Source organism: Phyllostomus hastatus, unplaced genomic scaffold (genome assembly GCF_019186645.2).
Source record: "Phyllostomus hastatus isolate PE091 unplaced genomic scaffold, TTU_PhHast_1.1 phas_contig_1, whole genome shotgun sequence".
Taxonomy (NCBI): Eukaryota; Metazoa; Chordata; class Mammalia; order Chiroptera; family Phyllostomidae; genus Phyllostomus; species Phyllostomus hastatus.
The window spans coordinates 28,118,980-28,137,614 of record NW_025333498.1 but is presented as its reverse complement, the minus strand read 5'-3'; the positions used below and the strand labels follow the sequence as shown (position 1 = coordinate 28,137,614).

At 35.7% G+C, this 18,635-nt stretch overlaps 1 protein-coding gene across 10 annotated transcripts in view; it reads left to right on the top strand.

Moving 5' to 3' along the window:
- TANK (TRAF family member associated NFKB activator) overlaps nt 1-18,635 on the top strand; it is a 90,680-nt gene that overhangs the window by 31,247 nt on the left and 40,798 nt on the right. For 5 of the 10 annotated variants that reach the window (XM_045830548.1, XM_045830529.1, XM_045830520.1 and 2 more), the window contains one exon: nt 11,451-11,598. In XM_045830548.1, the coding sequence (XP_045686504.1) occupies nt 11,500-11,598 (99 nt within the window). In that variant the 5' untranslated portion in view covers nt 11,451-11,499. Of the gene's footprint in view, nt 1-11,450; nt 11,599-14,176; nt 14,251-18,635 lie in introns of those variants that run through there. The other 5 variants (XM_045830574.1, XM_045830588.1, XM_045830566.1 and 2 more) reach the window with 2 other exon arrangements.

Here is an 18,635-nt window from a genome sequence, read left to right as displayed (position 1 = left end):
TTATTTTATAGTATCTTTTTTATTTTTTCCAGATATGAAAGGAAGTGATATAACAAATCAAAAATTTTAATAAACTTTTAGTTCTCTACAGCAAGTGTTAGGATTTACTAGGTCTGAACATGTATATTTGAGGAAAAAATGGTGTGGCCCTGAAAAGAGTGGAAATTTGGGTAATTTGGGCACAAATACAGGTTTGAAACATTGGTTTGTCAGGCCAACCAGGGATTTTGGGGTCCTGTCTTGGGAGTATTCAACGGTTGGAGGGATATAGTGTGTTGCATGGTGTAAAAATAGAGTATCTGGTTTTAAACTTATCATAGTACATTTACAGTCACGCCCTAAACATCTTGGGAATGACTGGAAATGGAGATCTGGAAATCTCTGAAACCTTATTTATTTTCTTATTGGAGTTCTCACAGTTACTTCTGATGAAGCAAGTTGTAACTTGCAGTCATTTGCCTAACAGCCTGTAAGTGTCCTCAGGGAAATTAAAAGCAGGGATATGAAGAACTGTAGAGTCCTGTGCCATTGGTTAAGAGCACAGAGTACAGCTTTATAATTATGTAGGCTCTTGCCTATCCCCATTTATCATTGGTAATATTCTCAAGGCTAAATGACTGCTCAGCAATTTAAACTGTTATTTAAGAGAAAAGAGACCTTTTTGTAAAAAGGTCCTTTATCTGTATCCTGAAGTTCATCTATTTTTATAGAAGAGTTCTCTTTTAAAATCCTCACCCGAGGGTATGTTTATTGCTTTTTAGGGAAGAAGGGAGGGGGAAAGACATCAACAGGAGAGAAACATTGATTGATTGCCTCCCACACGCAGCCAACTGGGGATTGATCCTGCAACCTAGGATCAATCCTAGGGATTGCGACCTGGGATTGAACCCACAACCTTTTGGTATACAGGATGATACTATAACCAACTGAGCTACCTGGCCAGGGCAAGTTCTCTCCTTTTATAATGTTTTTTTTCTTATACAGTAAATGACATGAGATTCTGGAGAGACCCCTAATCTGTTAACTCATGAAATTTTAACTACTTTTTCAAGAACAACTTTTTCCTTTATGAATCTGGTGCAGCCTGTGACATTTCTTACATTATTGTCTTCTATTTGGGGGACTTTCTTCAGATTACTTGAAGGTTTTTTTCCCCATACTTTCCTGGTTAAGGCCAGAGATACGTATATTGTCCTATTCTTGTGAAAGATCATTAGTGACACTATTTTATTTTTATAAATTTGGTAGAGTGGAAAATAAAGACTTAAAAGTCACATATTCAAACACTCTGTGAGAGTTTTTTCCTGTCGATTAATAGTATGGAAGGGTTAACAGAACAGAACATTAGATAACAGTCCTACAATATCCATTTGGCTAGTAGTCTCTTTACATAAGACAACAGACATCTACTAAAATGCCTTTCTGCTTTTATGCATTACCTAGTTTTCCTTCTGACAGCATACAGATAACAAGTGGTCCTATTCTCTTTTTTTGGTTTATATTTGGGAGGAAAAAGGTGTACATCTTGGGACATAAAATGGTACAATAATGAATATTGTTTCTTTCTCTCTTTGCTATTTTCTTTTAAAAAATGTAGTTTTTTCTTGCAGTGAAGAAAAAGATTTGGGTCTGGTTGATTGTCCAAAGATTTATCAGCATCAAAGAACACTGGACATTCAAAACAGGTCTTCAAGAATATAATTAGGCCCTGGCTGGTATGGTTCAGTGGATTGAGTGCCAACCTGTGAACCAAAGGGTCGCCAGTTCAATTCCCAGTCAGGGCACATGCCAGGGTTGTGGGCTGGGTGTCTAGTTGGGGTGTGCAAAAGGCAACCATCCATGTTTCTCTCTCCCTCCCACCCTCCCTTTTCCTCTCTCTAAAAGTAAATAAATAAAATCTTTTTTTAAAGAATATAATTAGGAGGGAAGACATTGGTCTTCATTTCTTCCTCCAGATTTTGTTATCACTTTTAGCTACATTTTTCCTGCCTTTTGTTAATTATGTCTCTTCAAGTATTTTTTTCCAAAATTGAATACCTTTTCCTTAATTTTCTTCCTGTTCTCTATGTCTGCCTATCATCACTGTCTGCCTAGTATTTTGAAAATTATGGCTGCTGAGCCATCTTCAACAGAATCGCCTGGGTTACTTTGCTTATCAAAATGCAGATTCCAGGGGCCCACCCCAGGCCAACTGATTTGGAATTGCAGGGACCTGAATGCTGCCTTTTTGTCTATTGTGCAGATCCAGTTGGTCAACTAACCCTGTTGATTTTGCCTTTGAAATATCTCTTAATCATCCATCTTTCATTTCCCTTGCTCTAGTTCAAGCCCTCATCTTTCACCCAGAATAGAGCAGCAGTTTCCTATGGATATCCCCATTTTGTCTCCCTCAGTTTGTATTCCATGCTTGTGTCCAGTTTACCTTTCTAAAACATGTCTGCCTCCTGCTTGAAAATTCTTCATTACTCCTTAATGTCATCAGGTTAAAGTGTAAATTTCAAGGTCTACTACCAATGCTGGTCATAACTGAGTCTGCTGCATGTAGTTTATACAGTTAGTGCCCTCTGTGTCTCTAGGGGATATGATTCCACTTATAGTTTATGTGAATGTTGCTCCTAGGGTTTTTGCAGTGCAGCACAGTCATACCTAGATGGTGGCTCTGATGATCCTGTCTGAGCATATTCTTATCCTGCACATACACTAGACTTTCATAAATGAAATATCTCCAGTCCCTGAATGCACTACAGTAGTGATTGCTGAGTACCTCTGCTTTTTCAGGGTGAATGTTCCTTCCCCTTTCATTCTCTACTTGTTGAAACCCTCATACTTTAGGCCCCAGTTTAATTGTTAGATCCTCTGTGAAGCCCAGCAGTTCTCTCTCTCTCTCTTTTTCTCTTTTGTGGTAAAACTTACATACAATTAAATGCACAAATCTTGAGTGAAGTATCGAGTGAGTTCCTGCAAATATTTCTTTCTACCTGTGCTTCCCAGACCCTGCCTATATATGCTCATACCTTTTTACACGTTTATAAATGACTTGCTACTACGGTTAATCATTTTCATGTGTGTCTACCTTATGAAATTATAAGCTCTAATTCGAAAAACAAAAGGCAAGGATTACCCACTATGTGTTCAGCACTGAACTAGTCCTGAATATTATACCAGTTAGGATTCAGCTCAGCTCCCATCTTAAGAGACCTCCAAAGACAGTGGCTTACAACAGAAATTTTATTTCATTCATGTATTACAATTCAAAGTATAAGATATCCAGAGCTGATCTTGCAGCTCCACGATGTCAAGAACGTAAGCATGTTCATATTTGTTGTTCCACCATTCCTTTTCTTCAGCCATCCCGTAAGTGCTGCCTTCACCATAGGTGACTATACCACAACATTTTATCCAACAGGAGAAGCAAAAAAGTGGGAATACTAAAAGAGCAGATATGAGGAACAAATAACATACATTCTTCATATACGGTCTCATTTAATCTTCTTAATAACCCTACGAGCTATGCATGGTAAGAAAACTAATAATCAGAGAAGTTAAGTAAACAGCTATGTTAGTACATGCAAACTAGGGGAAAACCTGGAGACTGAAAATCTACCTCCATAAGTGGAGAGCAAGGAAAGACCAAAGCAAGGCTGGCAACTCCAGCTTGGTAAATAATAGAGTTTATTAAGGGAAATTTACATCTGAGGCTTATTTTGGGAGGTTGCAAGATGAAATAGATCCCCATGCCACTTGGTCAGCACCAAAGAATTATACAGTAGGGGACGGGGTGGGGGAAAGATGGAGGAGGAATAATCAGCAATATCAGTAGATAGATGCTACCAGGTCAGGATAACAACCTCTCACAGGAACCAGCACATAGCAGGAGGCAAGAGAAGGTGCTGATTTATGTCAGAATAAACATCAGTTAGGATTAGATAGTCTCTAAGAGGTTTTTTGTTTTTTTGTTTGTTTTGTTTGTTTTTTGTTTTTTTGTTTTTTCAGAAAGCAGCCTCCGTTCTGACACAAGTCCAACCTGTGACACAAGTCCAGCCACATCATGGAACAGTTTCTCCTTTACAGGCTAGACAATTTCAGATCTGGGATCTGAATCCAAAGCCTGTACTTTTTATTATTCTGCCTAGTAAAATATTAAAGAGGAAATATATAAATGTTATTAAATAAATAAGGTCATTAATTTTCACAGTATTGTGAAATCACATATTGTCAAAATATCATATGATCTCTCTACTTCCAGGATACCCTATATAACTTTATTTCATGCTTCTCACCATCTTGAAATGAAAGTCATATCAACTGGTTTGTAATCAAGGCCTAGTTTATAATACAATTTGAAACAAAATGGCTACTCCTTTTAAGTCTTTGGTATCATTTACAAGGAAAAATAAATCACCATATTTGCCAAGCAGAAGCTTCTATTCTGTTCTTCTTTGGAAATGCTATATAATAATAAAGTTCAAAGAGATTATATCATTTAACCCCATATTTTTAAAAGCAAGGAAAATTGAGGTCCAAAAAAATAGAATTTGCTCTTTATTTTATTTCCATTCCTACTTGTTTTCAAGGATAATTGGAAAAGCACTAACTTAATCAATCATTTCTGTGAGTAACCATTGTTATAATTAAGAATTGCCTAAGGGTTCTCACTGCATCAGTGGTACCCGGCACAGGCTTTGTTTGTAGTTGGCACTCAGTAAATATTGTAATGAATGAACATACTCACCATGGCACCCTGGGAGAATACTTTGCAGCAGACTTTAATCAACAATCTTTAAACTAAGAATTTGTAGCTAGTGGGCAAGTCTTTTAATTCCTTTGAGCATTATCTGTCAAATGGGAATGTGAATAACAGGAAATGATGACTTGGCTAAAAAACTGAAAGGAACACAACTCTAAGGTAGCACCATCTCTAAAGCCCTTGCTGCACCCAATGCAGTGTTTTACATGTAGAAAGCAATAAAATATTTTAGTTTTTTGTAATTGAATTCAATAGTAATGAGATTATTGGTTAAAATAAAAAATTGGCCCTAGCAGTTGATAGACTTTTGTTGGAGTTGAGAAACTTTACCAAGGGAAGACAAAATTATCTCCCTTGTGCAGGCTGCCTCTCCTAGCCTATAGCAGTTTCATTATTGAACCAAGGGATTGGTGAAGGAGGAAGCAACCTGATGCACAGGGAATTTCTTGGTGCTTCCTCCTGGGTGGCACATGCTGAACCAGGGAAGCAGAACAAGAACCAGCTGCCTTCCATGTCTCTTCTATCAGGAACCACCCAGGGGCAAAATGGAACTGTTTGTGGAGGTGAGTGGGTGGGAGTTACCCTGGCTTCTGGAGGATTGAGGTTGGGGGGCCACTTTGCATTCTATCCATCCAGCTGCTTTCTGTGGCATCAGTGACTTAATCTTGTCTTCGTATGTGATAGGAAGAAACTGGCAAACCAGACCGAGAAACAGAAAAATTACTGTGGAAGGCTTTACTTAAAATATATTTAAAAAGAGTGAAACCGTAACTGGAAGAGTGTTTCTAAGACAGAGGTTGCTCTGGCTTGGACATTCTGGGCTTGGGGAGTGACAATGACCATAAGATTTGGGTTTGAGCATATTTACTATAAATAAAGTGAATTCCCTGGAGCATGGCAAATTTTACAGAAGACATGCCAAAATGTAATTGAAATGTGACTGCCTCTTAAATTGTGAAATTAATCTTACACTTAACGAATGCTTTAAAAAACAGAGGAACGAGTGGCTTTAAAGTTCAGGGTGTTAATATTTGAAATCTGTTCAATTTAATTAGCTGGGTCCAGAGACTGTTTTCCTTTTTCTCTGGTCAGTGTCACTGATTAACACCCAATTCTCTTCTTGGCTGTGAGATAAGAATTAAACATATCATTTATTTAGTTGTATTGACCTGAATCATATCTCTCCAGTGTACATTCTTATTTCAGGAAATAGAATGCATTCCTGTGGAATTTACTTAGTAATTCAGAGATATTTGTATGATCTAATTCAAGGACCTGAAGTGAATATTCCACATAACTTACTTACATATGATGTAGCTATTTTTAATTCTGCATTTATATTTTTAAAAACAAGAATGTACCTTCTTGATGGAACAGACATGCATTTTTAGACTCACAGACTCAAAAACTGTAGAACAAAAAAGTTTCTTAGAAATCTATTCCAAATATAATTTTTATATTGTAGAGAAAAAAAAACTTGGGTCCGAAAAGATTTAGTGGCCCAGATTGAAACATATGGGTGAGATTTACATTGACAATTTGTAATGACTATGTAACTTTTTAAAATAGTGATAGATAACTTAGTCATTTAGCTACTTAAAACCTTTAATTTCTACATTAGCATGTTATAGTATATTATAGTCCCTGTAGCTACCTGCCCTTATTTTTCTTTCCCTGCTTGTATACTTATTTTTAATCTCTGTGTAAACTGCCTTAAATCCTTCTCTGGTTGATTTAGTGTATAAACAAACAAACAAACAAATAAATAAAGTATTCAAAGTGATGTTTTATATTAATGTTAATATGTTCCCATGGTGTTCTTGGCATGTCAGAAATCCTGGCAGTGGCCCTGACTGGTGTAACTCGGTGGGTTGGGCGTCATCATGCACACCAAAAGGCCACTATTTCAGTTCCTGGTCAGGGCACGTGTCTGGGTTGCCAGCCAGGTTCCTGGTTGGAGGCATGCAAGAGGCAACCAATTGATGTTTTCATTGTTTCTCTCCCTCTCTTTCTCCCTCCCTTCCTCTCTCTATCAATAAGAAAGAAAGAAATCCTGGCAATGTTGATTTTCCTAACAATATTTCATCTTTTCCATCTATCAGATGTTGCAGTAGAAACAAACTTCTTGAGTAGACTATTTAAAAAGATTACCATTCTTTTATTTCTTCAGACATTAATGACATTATGATCCCCATAATAAAAACCTTGAAATTGTTTTTATTAAGCCTGGAAATTGACTTAGGAGTCAATTTTATATCAAATACTTAGGAGTATTTATTATCTTAAAATGAAAGATTGGCTGATAGGATTGAAATGTTACCTAGGTATTTAAAAGAGCATTGTGATTTATGCTCACCTGTTTTTGACATGGGTGACAAGGCTATTGAGTGGAAGAGAATAGCTTTTTAACAAATGGTACCAGGACAGCTGAATAGCCACATGCAAAAGAAGGAATCTGGACCCATACCTCACACCATTTACAAATCAACTCAATATGGATCAAATATCTAAATGTAAAAGCTAAAATAATAAAATTCTTAAAAGGAAACAGGTGATAATCTGTGTGACCTTGGATTGGGCAATATTTTCTTTTTTAATATATTTTATTATGCTATTACAGTTGTCCCATTTTCCCCCCTTTACTCCCCTTCGCCCTGCACACCCCCACCAGCATTCCCCTCCACCCCCGTAGTTCATGTCCATGGATCATACATGTAAGCTCTTTGGCTTCTACATTTCCTACACTATTCTTAAACCACCCCTCCCCACCTATTTTGTGCCTACCATTTATGCTTCTTATTCCCTGACTTTTCCCACATTCTCCCTCCTCCCCCTCCCCACTGATAACCTCCATGTGACCTCCATTTCTGTGATTCTGTTCCTGTTCTAGTTGTTTGCTTAATTTGTTTTTGTTTTTCTTTTTAGGTTAGGTTGTTAATAGCTGTGAGTTTGTTGTCATTTTACTGTTCATATTTTTTATCTTCTCTTTCTTGGGTAAGCGCCTTTAACATTTCATATAATGAGGGCTTCGTGATGATGAACTCCTTTAACTTGACCTTATCTGAGAAGCACTTTATCTCCCCTTCCATTCTAAATGATAGCTTTGCTGGATAGAGTAATCTTGGATGTAGGTCCTTGCCTTTCATGACTTGGAATACTTCTTTCCAGCCCTTTCTTGCCCATAAGGTTGCTTTTGAGAAATCAGCTGATAGCCTAATGGGAACTTCTTTGTAGGTAACTGTGTCCTTTTCTCTTGCTGCTTTTAAGATTCTCTCCTTATCTTTAATCTTGGGTAATGTAATTATGATGTGCCTCGGTATGTGCTTCCTTGGGCCCCACTTCTTTGGGACTCTCTTAGCTTCCTGGACTTCCTGGAAGTCTATTTCCTTTACTAGATTAGGGAAGTTCTCCTTCATTATTTTTTCAAATAAGTTTCCAATTTCTTGCTCTTCCTTTTCTCCTTCTGGCACCCCTATGATTTGGATGTTGGAACATTTAAAGTTGCCCCAAAGGTTTCTAAGCCTCTCCTCGTCTTTTTGAATTCTTGTTTCTTCATTTTGTTCTGGTTGCATGTTTATTTCTTCCTTCTACTCCAAACCATTGATTTGAGTCCTCATTTGCTTCCCTTCACTGTTGACTCCCTGTACATTTTGCTTTATTTCATTTTTCAAAGCCTTCACTTTTTCCTCTAGTTTGCAACCTACTCAACCAATTCTGTGAGCATCCTGATTACCAGTGTTTTGAACTCTACATCTAATAGGTTGGCTATCCCTTCATCACTTAGTTGTATTTTTTCTGGAGCTTTAATTTGTTCTTCATTTAGGCTGCTTTTTTTGTCTTGGCACGCTTGTTTCTAGTGGAGGGGTATAGCCTCAGGTATTCACCAGGGTGGGGCTACTCACATTGCTGCGTCATGGCTCTATATGTGAGGGAGAGGTACAAGCAGGAACAGTGCTGCTTGCTCAACTCTGCACAGGATTTCAGTCACTTCCCCCACTACCCACAAGCAATTTGGGCTCTTTTGGTGCTGATTCCTTGGTGGGTTTTTTTGTATACATTCCAGGACCCTGTGGGCCCCTCCAGTGAACTCTCCTGTGAGTCTGGGAGTTTCTCCTGCTGCCTCAACACCCACAGGTTTTCTCAGTCAGAGGTATTGAGGCTTTATTTCCCTGGCTGGAACCCTGGGTTGTGGGGCCTGTCTCGCTCCCCAATTGTTCCTCCTGGTTTATCCACACACAAATGCAGGACTGCCCCATCTGCCAGCAACCACGCCTGCCCTGGTCCTCCAGCCGCTGCCTTGCCTCAAGTCCTCTCTACCGCAGCTGCCCATCTCTGCCCCTCCTACCAGTCTGGATGAATGTTTTTCTTTAACTCCTTGGTTATTGAACTTCATACAGTTTGATTATCTGGCAGTTCTTCTGTTTTTCATTTTTAAATTTGTTATTGTCCTTCTTTTGGTTGTGCAAGGAGGCACAGTGTATCTACTATACCTCCATCTTGGCCGGAAGTCAAGCAATATTTTCTTAGATATGACACGAAAAGTACAAGCAACAAAAGAAAAAATGTAAAACTTTGTGGGTTCAATCCCTAGTCAGAGCACATAAAAGAATGCATAAATGAGTGAAACAACAAATCAGTGTTTCTCTCTTTCAAATCAATAAATAAAATTTTTTTAAAATTAAAACGCTAGTTTACTTGTTGAGAAAAAAAGATTTTTTTAAATTTAAACATTGTCAAAGGACACCATCAGGAAATGAAAAGACAATCTAAAGAATGGGAGAAAATACTTGCCAATTATATACATACATATGTACATACATATGCATGTGCGTGTATTTATTAACATATATCTACTAAGTCTCTATTAGACAACCCAATTAAAAAGTGGGCAAAGGACTTCAGTAGACATTTCTCCAAAGAAGATACACAAATAAACAATAAACAATGGAAAGATGGTTAACATCTTTAGGGAAATGCAAATTAAAACTATGTTGAGGGTACCACTTCACACCCACTAGGATGCATATAATTTTAAAATAGACAATTAATGTTGGTGAAGATGTGAAGAAATTGAAATACTTATCAATTAGATTAAATGCTACTAGCAATTAGATTAATTGTTAGCAATTAGATTAATTGCTAGTAGAAATATAAAATGATACAGCCTTTTTGGAAACAGTTTTAACAGTCCTTTAAGAAGTTAAAGAGGATTACCATCTGACCCAAGCAGTTTTGCACCTTGGTATATAGCCAAGGGAATCAAAAATAGGTTCACACAAATATGTGTTACACAAATAGTGGCTTTATTAAAACAACCAAAAAGTAGAAACAATCCAAACCTCCATTATTTAATGAATGGATAAATAAAGTATATGTCTGCAGTGGAATATTATTCAGACATAAAAAGCAATGAAGAATTATTACATGCTACAACATGGATAAACCTTGGAAATTTTATGCTACGTGAAAAAAAGCCAGCTACATAGACCATGAAGTATATGATTCTGTGTATATGAAATATTCAAAAGAATCTAATCCATAGCATTAGAAATCCGATTGGTGGTTACAAGGGAATGAGGAGAAAAGGGAATTAGGCCTAACTGCTAATAGGCACAGGGTTTCTTTATATGCTGATGAAAAATGTTCTGGAGTTATATAATGGTGATGGTTGCACAACATAGTGAATGTACTAAAAAAAAACAAAATTTATACTTTGAAATGGTGAATTTTATGTTTTATGAACTATATCTTTATGTAAAATACTAAAAAAATTTTTAAAGCATTGTATACCCAAAGATAAAATGAAAGATGTTATGAAAGTTTGGAAACTGAGCTGATGAAGGTTTCCAATTATAAAGAAGCTAAATAATTTGGTACTCCAGAAACCTATAACTTATAGGGAACTCTGTCTCTTTTGTGGCTTTCAGAGGGTTAAGAGAAAGATCCTGTGGTGGTGGTGTGGTGTTTACAGCTGGACAGGAGGAATCAGTCATGATGGTCCTCTGCTCAGAGCCCAGGAATGTGGTTAGAGATATTATGCAAATTGAGGTGATAAAACCAAATTATCTCCACTGAGTAAATCACCTGTAGTTCAGAAACAGCAGGGAGGTTAGAAAACTAATAGGGAGTGAGGGATGTGGTTTTTCTTTTTAAATATATAGTCCAACAGCAGCTCTCCTTAGATTTTGTGCTAAAATAAGAGTATTTTCACACATCTTAATTGCTCTGTGATAACAACGGTGCGAACTCCATCCACAAACATTTATTATGTATTTAATTTTGCTCTAATTTCAGTGTAGTGAGAATTCACCTTGTAAGGGAGTAACTGTTCGTTTAGTAAAAAGAAATCTCTTCCCACGTTGTTAATCCTGTTGTGCATTGCTGTAATGTATTAACAATACTTTTATATTTCTCCATTTTTAATTTGCACTTACAGATTACTGTTTTCAAAGTAGCATCTTTATGAACTGGATTCCCACTTGTTCCTTAAGCATTAGTAAAGAATATTTAAAAATTATAGAAATTAAAGGTTCAGGGTATTTATTAGTAGTATTTTAGATGAGACTTTTGTGCCTTTATAAACCTTTATAGTACTTGGTGCTATAATGTTCATGACAAACCATTTAGAATTGTATTTAAGATGCATTTTAAAAATGAGATTTATATAACTTAATAGCTATAAGTTGTTCTATTTATTTTCCAGACGTGTTATTTACTCCATCTTTGATAGTGATGCTACAGGACAGAAAGAAATGGATAAAAACATTGGTGAGCAACTCAATAAAGCTTACGAAGCTTTCCGACAGGCATGCATGGATAGAGATTCTGCAGTAAAAGAACTACAGCAAAAGGTAGATGGTTTTGGTTTTGAAAGTTATGTATCCTGGTAAATGGAATTTGAGAGTCTTGTTACTGAAAAATATTATATTGTTAGACACTGCTTTGAAGAACTATGATTACTGAAACTTGGGGATATATTAATGGATAAAATCTGAGAATTTTATGTTTACTTTTTAAAAAACATTGTGACCTATGGGAAGACTTCATTTTTAAGGCATTATGTATACTAGATGAGAAATGTTCTTTCATAAATTATTTTTTATTTTTTCATTTTATTTTTAATTACAGTTGACTTTCAGTATTTTATATTAGTTTCAGGTATAAATAATTCTTACATAAAATTACAAACTGAAAGAAGTATCATTATCTTAGCCAGTTTTTTGTTTTTACATGGTTATTTGGCTAGTATTTTTTTCTTCAGTCAGCGTTTACTGAAGGAGTCCTGGCTGGTATGGCTCAGTGGAGTGAGTGCCAGCCTGAGAACCAGGGGTTTGCCAGTTCAATTCCCAGTCAGGGCACATGCCTGGGTTGTGGGCCAGTTCCCCAGTAGAGGGCGTGAGAGAGGCAACCACACATTTGTGTTTCTCTCCCTCTCTCCCTCCTTTCCCCTCTCTCTAAAAATAAATAAAATCCTTTTTAAATTTTATTGAAGATTAATACATATATGCTTTAGAAAAGTCTTAATATATAATTACACAAAAGATTGTGGAATAGAAGATAGATAGGATAGAGAATAATGTGGAATTCAGCTGAACAAACATATCAGTGCTAACCAGTGTTGTAAGAGCCAGGAATTTAAAAGTACATGGCAATCATCAAGTTGAGGTTTATGTACTTTATTTATTTGTTTTTTTATCCTCACCTGAGGACATTTTTTCGTTGCTTTGAGAGAAAGAGAGAAATATCAATGTAAGAGAAATGTCGATTGATTGTCTGCTCATATGCATCCCAACCAGGGATTGAACCTGCAACCTGGGTTTGTGCCCTGACCAAAAATCAAACCCAGACATTGACCCTTCAGTCTGTGGGAAAGGGACAATACTCCAGTCAATTGAGCCACCCTGGCCAGGGCTGTACTTTAATATAGACTTATACATAAATATCTATTAATATGCATATTTTAATATGTGTGTATATATGTTGTACTTCCATTTAAAAAAAAGTGGCCTTCATTTCAAGCAACCAAAATAAGGAGTTAAATTAGTATTAAGAATGAATTGGAGAAGAGATCCCAAGTTTTATTTAGGAGATAGAATAGAAAGCAGGTGACAGCTGCAAGCCATTTCTGAAGGTGATGGCATGGATTCTAGAATGATACCCGAGTATCTGGAATAGAAGACTGGATCAATTGGTGTGCTGACAGCTGAAATCAAGAATGGGGAAGAAGGTGAAAATTTGGGGATAGATAATTAAGATCTGTAATTTTCAGTTATTAGATTTAGTTACTTATGGGGCATGAAGATGAAAATGTCCAGTGGATGGTTGCAGATATGGATCTCGAAACCTGTGTGACATTCTGAATTGGAGATTATAGATATACATTCTAGAGTAACAGGTTTTATTTTAACCTTGAATGTGGATAACATTTCTGAGTCAGAGTGTATAGGATGAAGAAATCGTTAAAGGACAAAAGGGTAGGAGGAAAATTAGGCCAACCCATTGGTCAGGAGTAGGGTGAAAAATTTACTGTGAATAAGAAAGGAGACATTTATTCCTCTGAGAACTGAAGGGAATGAAAGGAAAAAATAGTCACAAATGAAGATAAGTTTGCAAAAGGAGGTGGTGGTGGCCAGAAGTTAGAAGGGTTTATCATGTATCACTTATACATAAAATCTAAAAAAGTCAAATATATAAAAAACAGTTAAATGGTGCTAACCAGGGGATAGCATGGGGGTGGGAGTGGTGGATAAGATTGGTAGTGTTTAAGGTTATAGGTGTGTAGTAAATAATGGTACAAACAAGTAGTAAATGAGACAGAATATAGACAATAATAATTGTACTATAATTGTGTAATGTGATAATGCTACAATGTTAATAATATTACAATATGTAAATATCAAAATAACATGCTTTACACCATAAACTTAATGTTATACATCAGATAGATTTATTCAGTAAATTCATCTGAGCCTTCAGTGAATTTATTATTGGTAGAAGGTCTTGCTTGGCTCAATGTTGATGAAAAGGCAATATCGATGAAGCACAATAAAACAAAATGCAATAAAACATGGCATGCCAGTAGTATAATGAAATAAGAGTTCTGACATTGGGTTTTATATTTTATTATTTATTTTTTAACCTTTTAGAAAACATTTGTGAGAAGACATTTATACTTTTTACTTCTTGGGATTTTATTTTATGAAACATTTATTGTTTTTGAACTTACAGAATCAAAAGTACTAAATGTAAATCACTAATTTCCACTCATGTATCTACTCCTAGAAATGACATTGAATTTTGAAGTAAAGCAAGCTAGTTATTACTCACTTATAATCTTTGTAATAAGATGATATATACAGGTTCTCATGCTTCTAGTATGAAGATTAAATGTTTTTAAGTTAGACTTAAATTTTCAAATACCATATTTAGCACTTTGAAGATTTTCAGCCTGGATAATTGGAAGATTGATGATGCAACCACAGAAACAGAGGATGCTGATTTTGGTAAAGGAAATTATTATTTTATTTGATATTTTGGATATTTTAAGTTCAAGTGTTAGACAATTAGCTAGGGGAAGATGACCAGCAAGCAACTGAAGTGTGGATCTCTGGAATAAGGTACCAGAGGGAAATACAGATTTGGAAGTTGTCTTTGTAGAGTTGATATTTGAAGTGTTAGGAGAAGAAGGTACTGAGGAGAAAGAGAGTAGAGCAAGAGAAGAAGAGAAGCAATGGGACAACCTTAGAGAAGTTGTGTACCAACAAATTGAATAACCTTGATAAAATGGACAAATTCCTAGAAACACTCAACCTACCGAGACTAAATTATGAAAAATAAGAAATCTAATAGATCTATACCTCGTAAAGAGATTGAGACAGTAATAAAAAAATTCTCAACAGTGATAGCCCAGGACCCAGAGGCTTCACTGATGAATTCCACCAAACATGCAAATAAGAAGTAACACCAATCCTTTTCACATTATTCCACCAAAATTGATTAGAATAGAGCACTTCATAACTCATTCTAGGAGGCCAGTGTTACCTTAATCTCAAAGACAGAAATACCAGAAAAAAGAAAGAAAATTATAGACCAATATTCCATACAGGTATTAATATAAAAATCCTCAACAAAATACTAGCAAACTTAATTCAGCAGCATATTACAAGCAGTGCACACCTTAACCAAATCAGATTTATTCCTGCAATGCAAGAATGGTTAACATACAAAATCAGTCCATGTAAAACCACTTTAACAGAATGTTTAAATAAACAAAATGCTGTATATGCATAGTGAGATATTATTCAGCCTTTAAAAGGAAGGGAATCTGACACATGGTTCAATATAGATGAGCCTCGAAGATATTATGTTAAGTAAAATAAGACTGTCACAAAAGATGATTCTACTTTCATGAGATACTTAGAGTAGTCAGTTTCATAGAGACAAAGTAGGATGGCTTTTTTAGAGGCTGGGGGAGGAGAATGGAGAGTTAGTGTTTTACAGATCCAGAGTTTCATTTCGGGAAGATGAAAAAGTTCTAAAGATGGATGATGGTAAGGGTTGCACCACAGTGTAAGTGTACTTAATGCCACAGAATTAAAAATAGTTAAAATGGCAAATTTTATGTTAAATATATTTTACCACAACTTAGAAAAATCTGTTACAAAAAAACAGAATTGATGTAGCTAGATTTTCATATGAGCTGTTTTATTGCTGTCATCAGATTGAACAAACTCACTAGTCTTTTACTGCTTAGTTCAAAGTCCAAGCCAGTTCTTGTCACAGTGTTTCTTCTAGTTCACTGCAATTTAAGACTCTGAAATTCCTCTTTGAGAAGTCAATATGCTACATTTATTTAAGAACATTCTGTCAAGCAGATGCATTTGAGTAATTTAAATTAATAAGGGAGGCAAAGACCAATAAGGCAGGTAAGTGATTTTTAAAATATCATTGGACAAAATCACAAAAGCAGCACGTGCTTATTGAAAAAAATGCAAATTATTCAAGGTATGCAGAATATAAAGTGATGGTCCTCTTCCTCACTCCCCAGGGGTAACCATTGTTAGTAATTTGATAGATGCCCTTCCCGAATATATGAATTACATTTTATCAAAAATGGAATCATGCTAATCTGAAAACAGTTTTAAATTATTTTTAAATGTTTTTATCTTATCATCATCTCTTAAGATTTATTGAGGCCTATGTTGGTCAAAGTGCTTTACAATCATCTAATTTAATCATTGTACAAATCTTATAAGGAAGTATTTTCATTTTTCAGATGATGAAAATGAAGTACAGAGAGATAAAATAACTTGCCCACAACCACGTAACAAATATGTATCATAGTAAAGCTAGTTAGAACTGGGATTTGGAAAAATCTGTTTGACCACAGATTTCATGTGTATAACTTCTTTGCCTAAAATCAGTAGTCTTTCAAGTTCAGACGTACCTCATTCCATTTCTTAGCTGACTGTATCTCTTGTACTACCTCTTCCTTTAAACACTGTTTTCTCTAACATTCCAGACACCATGTTTGATTTTTCTCATACCCTTTTGGACCCCACTTCCTCTGTCTCCTTTGTTAGGTCCTCTACTACCAGGCCTTAATGTTAGTTTTTCAAGGCCTTCTTTGCTTCGTACTTTATTTTCTTGTATTAACCATCTCACCTTTTCCTATGGCTTCAGGTACCTATAAGAGTGACTCCTAAATTTATGTCCTTACTCCAGACCTGCCTCTGAGCTCTAGACCCATATATCCCATTTCCACTCAGAAGGCACATTAAATTGCATGTCAGACCTGAACTTAAATAGTCATTGTTTTTCTCACCTGTACCATTTCAAAGGAGTGCTGAGTTTTATAAGCTGCCTTTTATTTATCCTAAATTATCTCACTTAAGTGTCAAAGGATGATCCACATACTGTTGAATACTACTAGTATCACACTATTGATCATTAAGTATATTTACATTCCCTGGCCCCTATGTAGTGTATTTCTCCTTTTTTATACCAAATTTTTCATTGTTATGCTTAGGCAGTCCTGCTAGCATGCCTTTGAATTGTTTTAGAACCTCCAACCTAAGTGTCTAATAAACTGTTACATGCTTCCTCTTAGCCCTATAAAGTCAAAATTGTTAGCCCCGTTTTCAAATGAAGAAACCAAGACTTAGTAAAGTTAGTTTTCAACCCAAGTGGCAGAATCTGTGCTGAAACTAGGTTCATCTGACTCTAAACTCAGTATTCATTATAATAACCTAGCTAAACTGTCCATTTCAGGTTTTCAAAGTATTTTATTCCCATTGCTATGAATCTAATATAGTCTCTTTTTTTCTTGGATGAATTCTTATTTTGTGAGCTATACCTCTCTTACCAAAAAAGGGTAGAATATAAAGCTTGCTATTAATAGCTTTTTATTCATCCTACAAATAATTTAGTATATGCTAGGCACATAATAAATGCCTGTTATTCAAAGAAAATAGAACATAGAGCATGCAGTTAAAGGATTCATAGTCTAACATTGCTTATTCTGCTTCTTGCTTTGTATAAACATTCATATGTATCCACACTAAGAGATTTTCTGACTTACCAAACAGAGGAGTGTTTACATCACAATAGCCCTTATAGAGTTGGCTTGGCCTCTGAATTATTGTATAGGATGAGCTGTTGTTACAGAGACCAAGAAATATTGTGGCTAAATAAGAGAGTTGTTTATTTCTCACTCATATAACAGTTCAGAGGTGAGTAGCCAGGTGGTAAGGCAGCTTGAGAATCCTTAAAATATGGTTTCGGTCTCTGGAATCACAGTGGCTACTCTATTTCTTACCATTTCCCTGCCAGTGGGAAGAGAGGAAGAGAGAGGGGAGAAGAGAGAAAAAGAAAGAAAAGTAGCAGGGAAGAGCAGACAGCTTCCTTTTAATTATGTGGTCCAAAATTTGTACAGGTCACTTCTGTTCACGTCTTGTTAGCCAGAACGTAGTTGCATGCTCACACCTACAAGTGGGGAAGACTAAAAAATACATTCCCTAATTGGATGTCCATATGCCCAGATAATAGTTCATATTACTTAGAGAAATGAGACTGCAGTCAGGGCACATGCGTGGGTTGCAAGCCAGGTCCCCAGTGGGGGCCACATGAGAGGCAACCACACATTAATGTTTCTCTCTCTCATTCTCCCTCCCTTCCCCTCTCTTTTATAAATAAATAAAATCTTTAAAAAAAAAAAAGAAATGAGATTGTATATAGGGGAATAATTAGCAGTCTTTGCCACATCTTATGGCTAAGCTAAAATTGCCTGGAGATTTTCAAATATCACAAGATTCCATAAATTGAAGTTAAATATGTAATCAATTTTATTATATTACCAAACTGCTTGTTATCCATTCATTCCTTCCACTGTTTTTTGGGAGAAAACTAGTATTTTTAATAAAGAGTTAAGTACCCTCTACTGCTTCTTTGACCATCTTTCTCAGAGAAGAATCAATAATAAAATAATTAAAAATCTGAAAATTTTAAAACTGATTGCCATTTAAAAATCAGATTACCATATTCATATATGATTAAGTTATCAAAAACTTCCTATAGCTGATCTGCTTGTTCCAGGATCCTTTGTATTTTGTAATCAGAAATATAAATCTCCTTGTTGAAGAGAAATAGAGTATTTCTATTGAAGAGAAATACAGAGTATTTCAAAAAAACAGAATTTGTCTCCTCCTGCCCAGTTCTTGATTAAAAGAGAAAAATCAACAATGTCTTATACAAAGAAAGAAATCTTAATTCTAAGATAGTTCAGTTGCTGTGGTATAAATTGCTTTTTTTTTTTGTACTAGTAAAAAAGGTGAAGAATATTAACCCGTGAGTCTAAGGTAAAGGCCTCCATCAGTAAGACTAATTGACT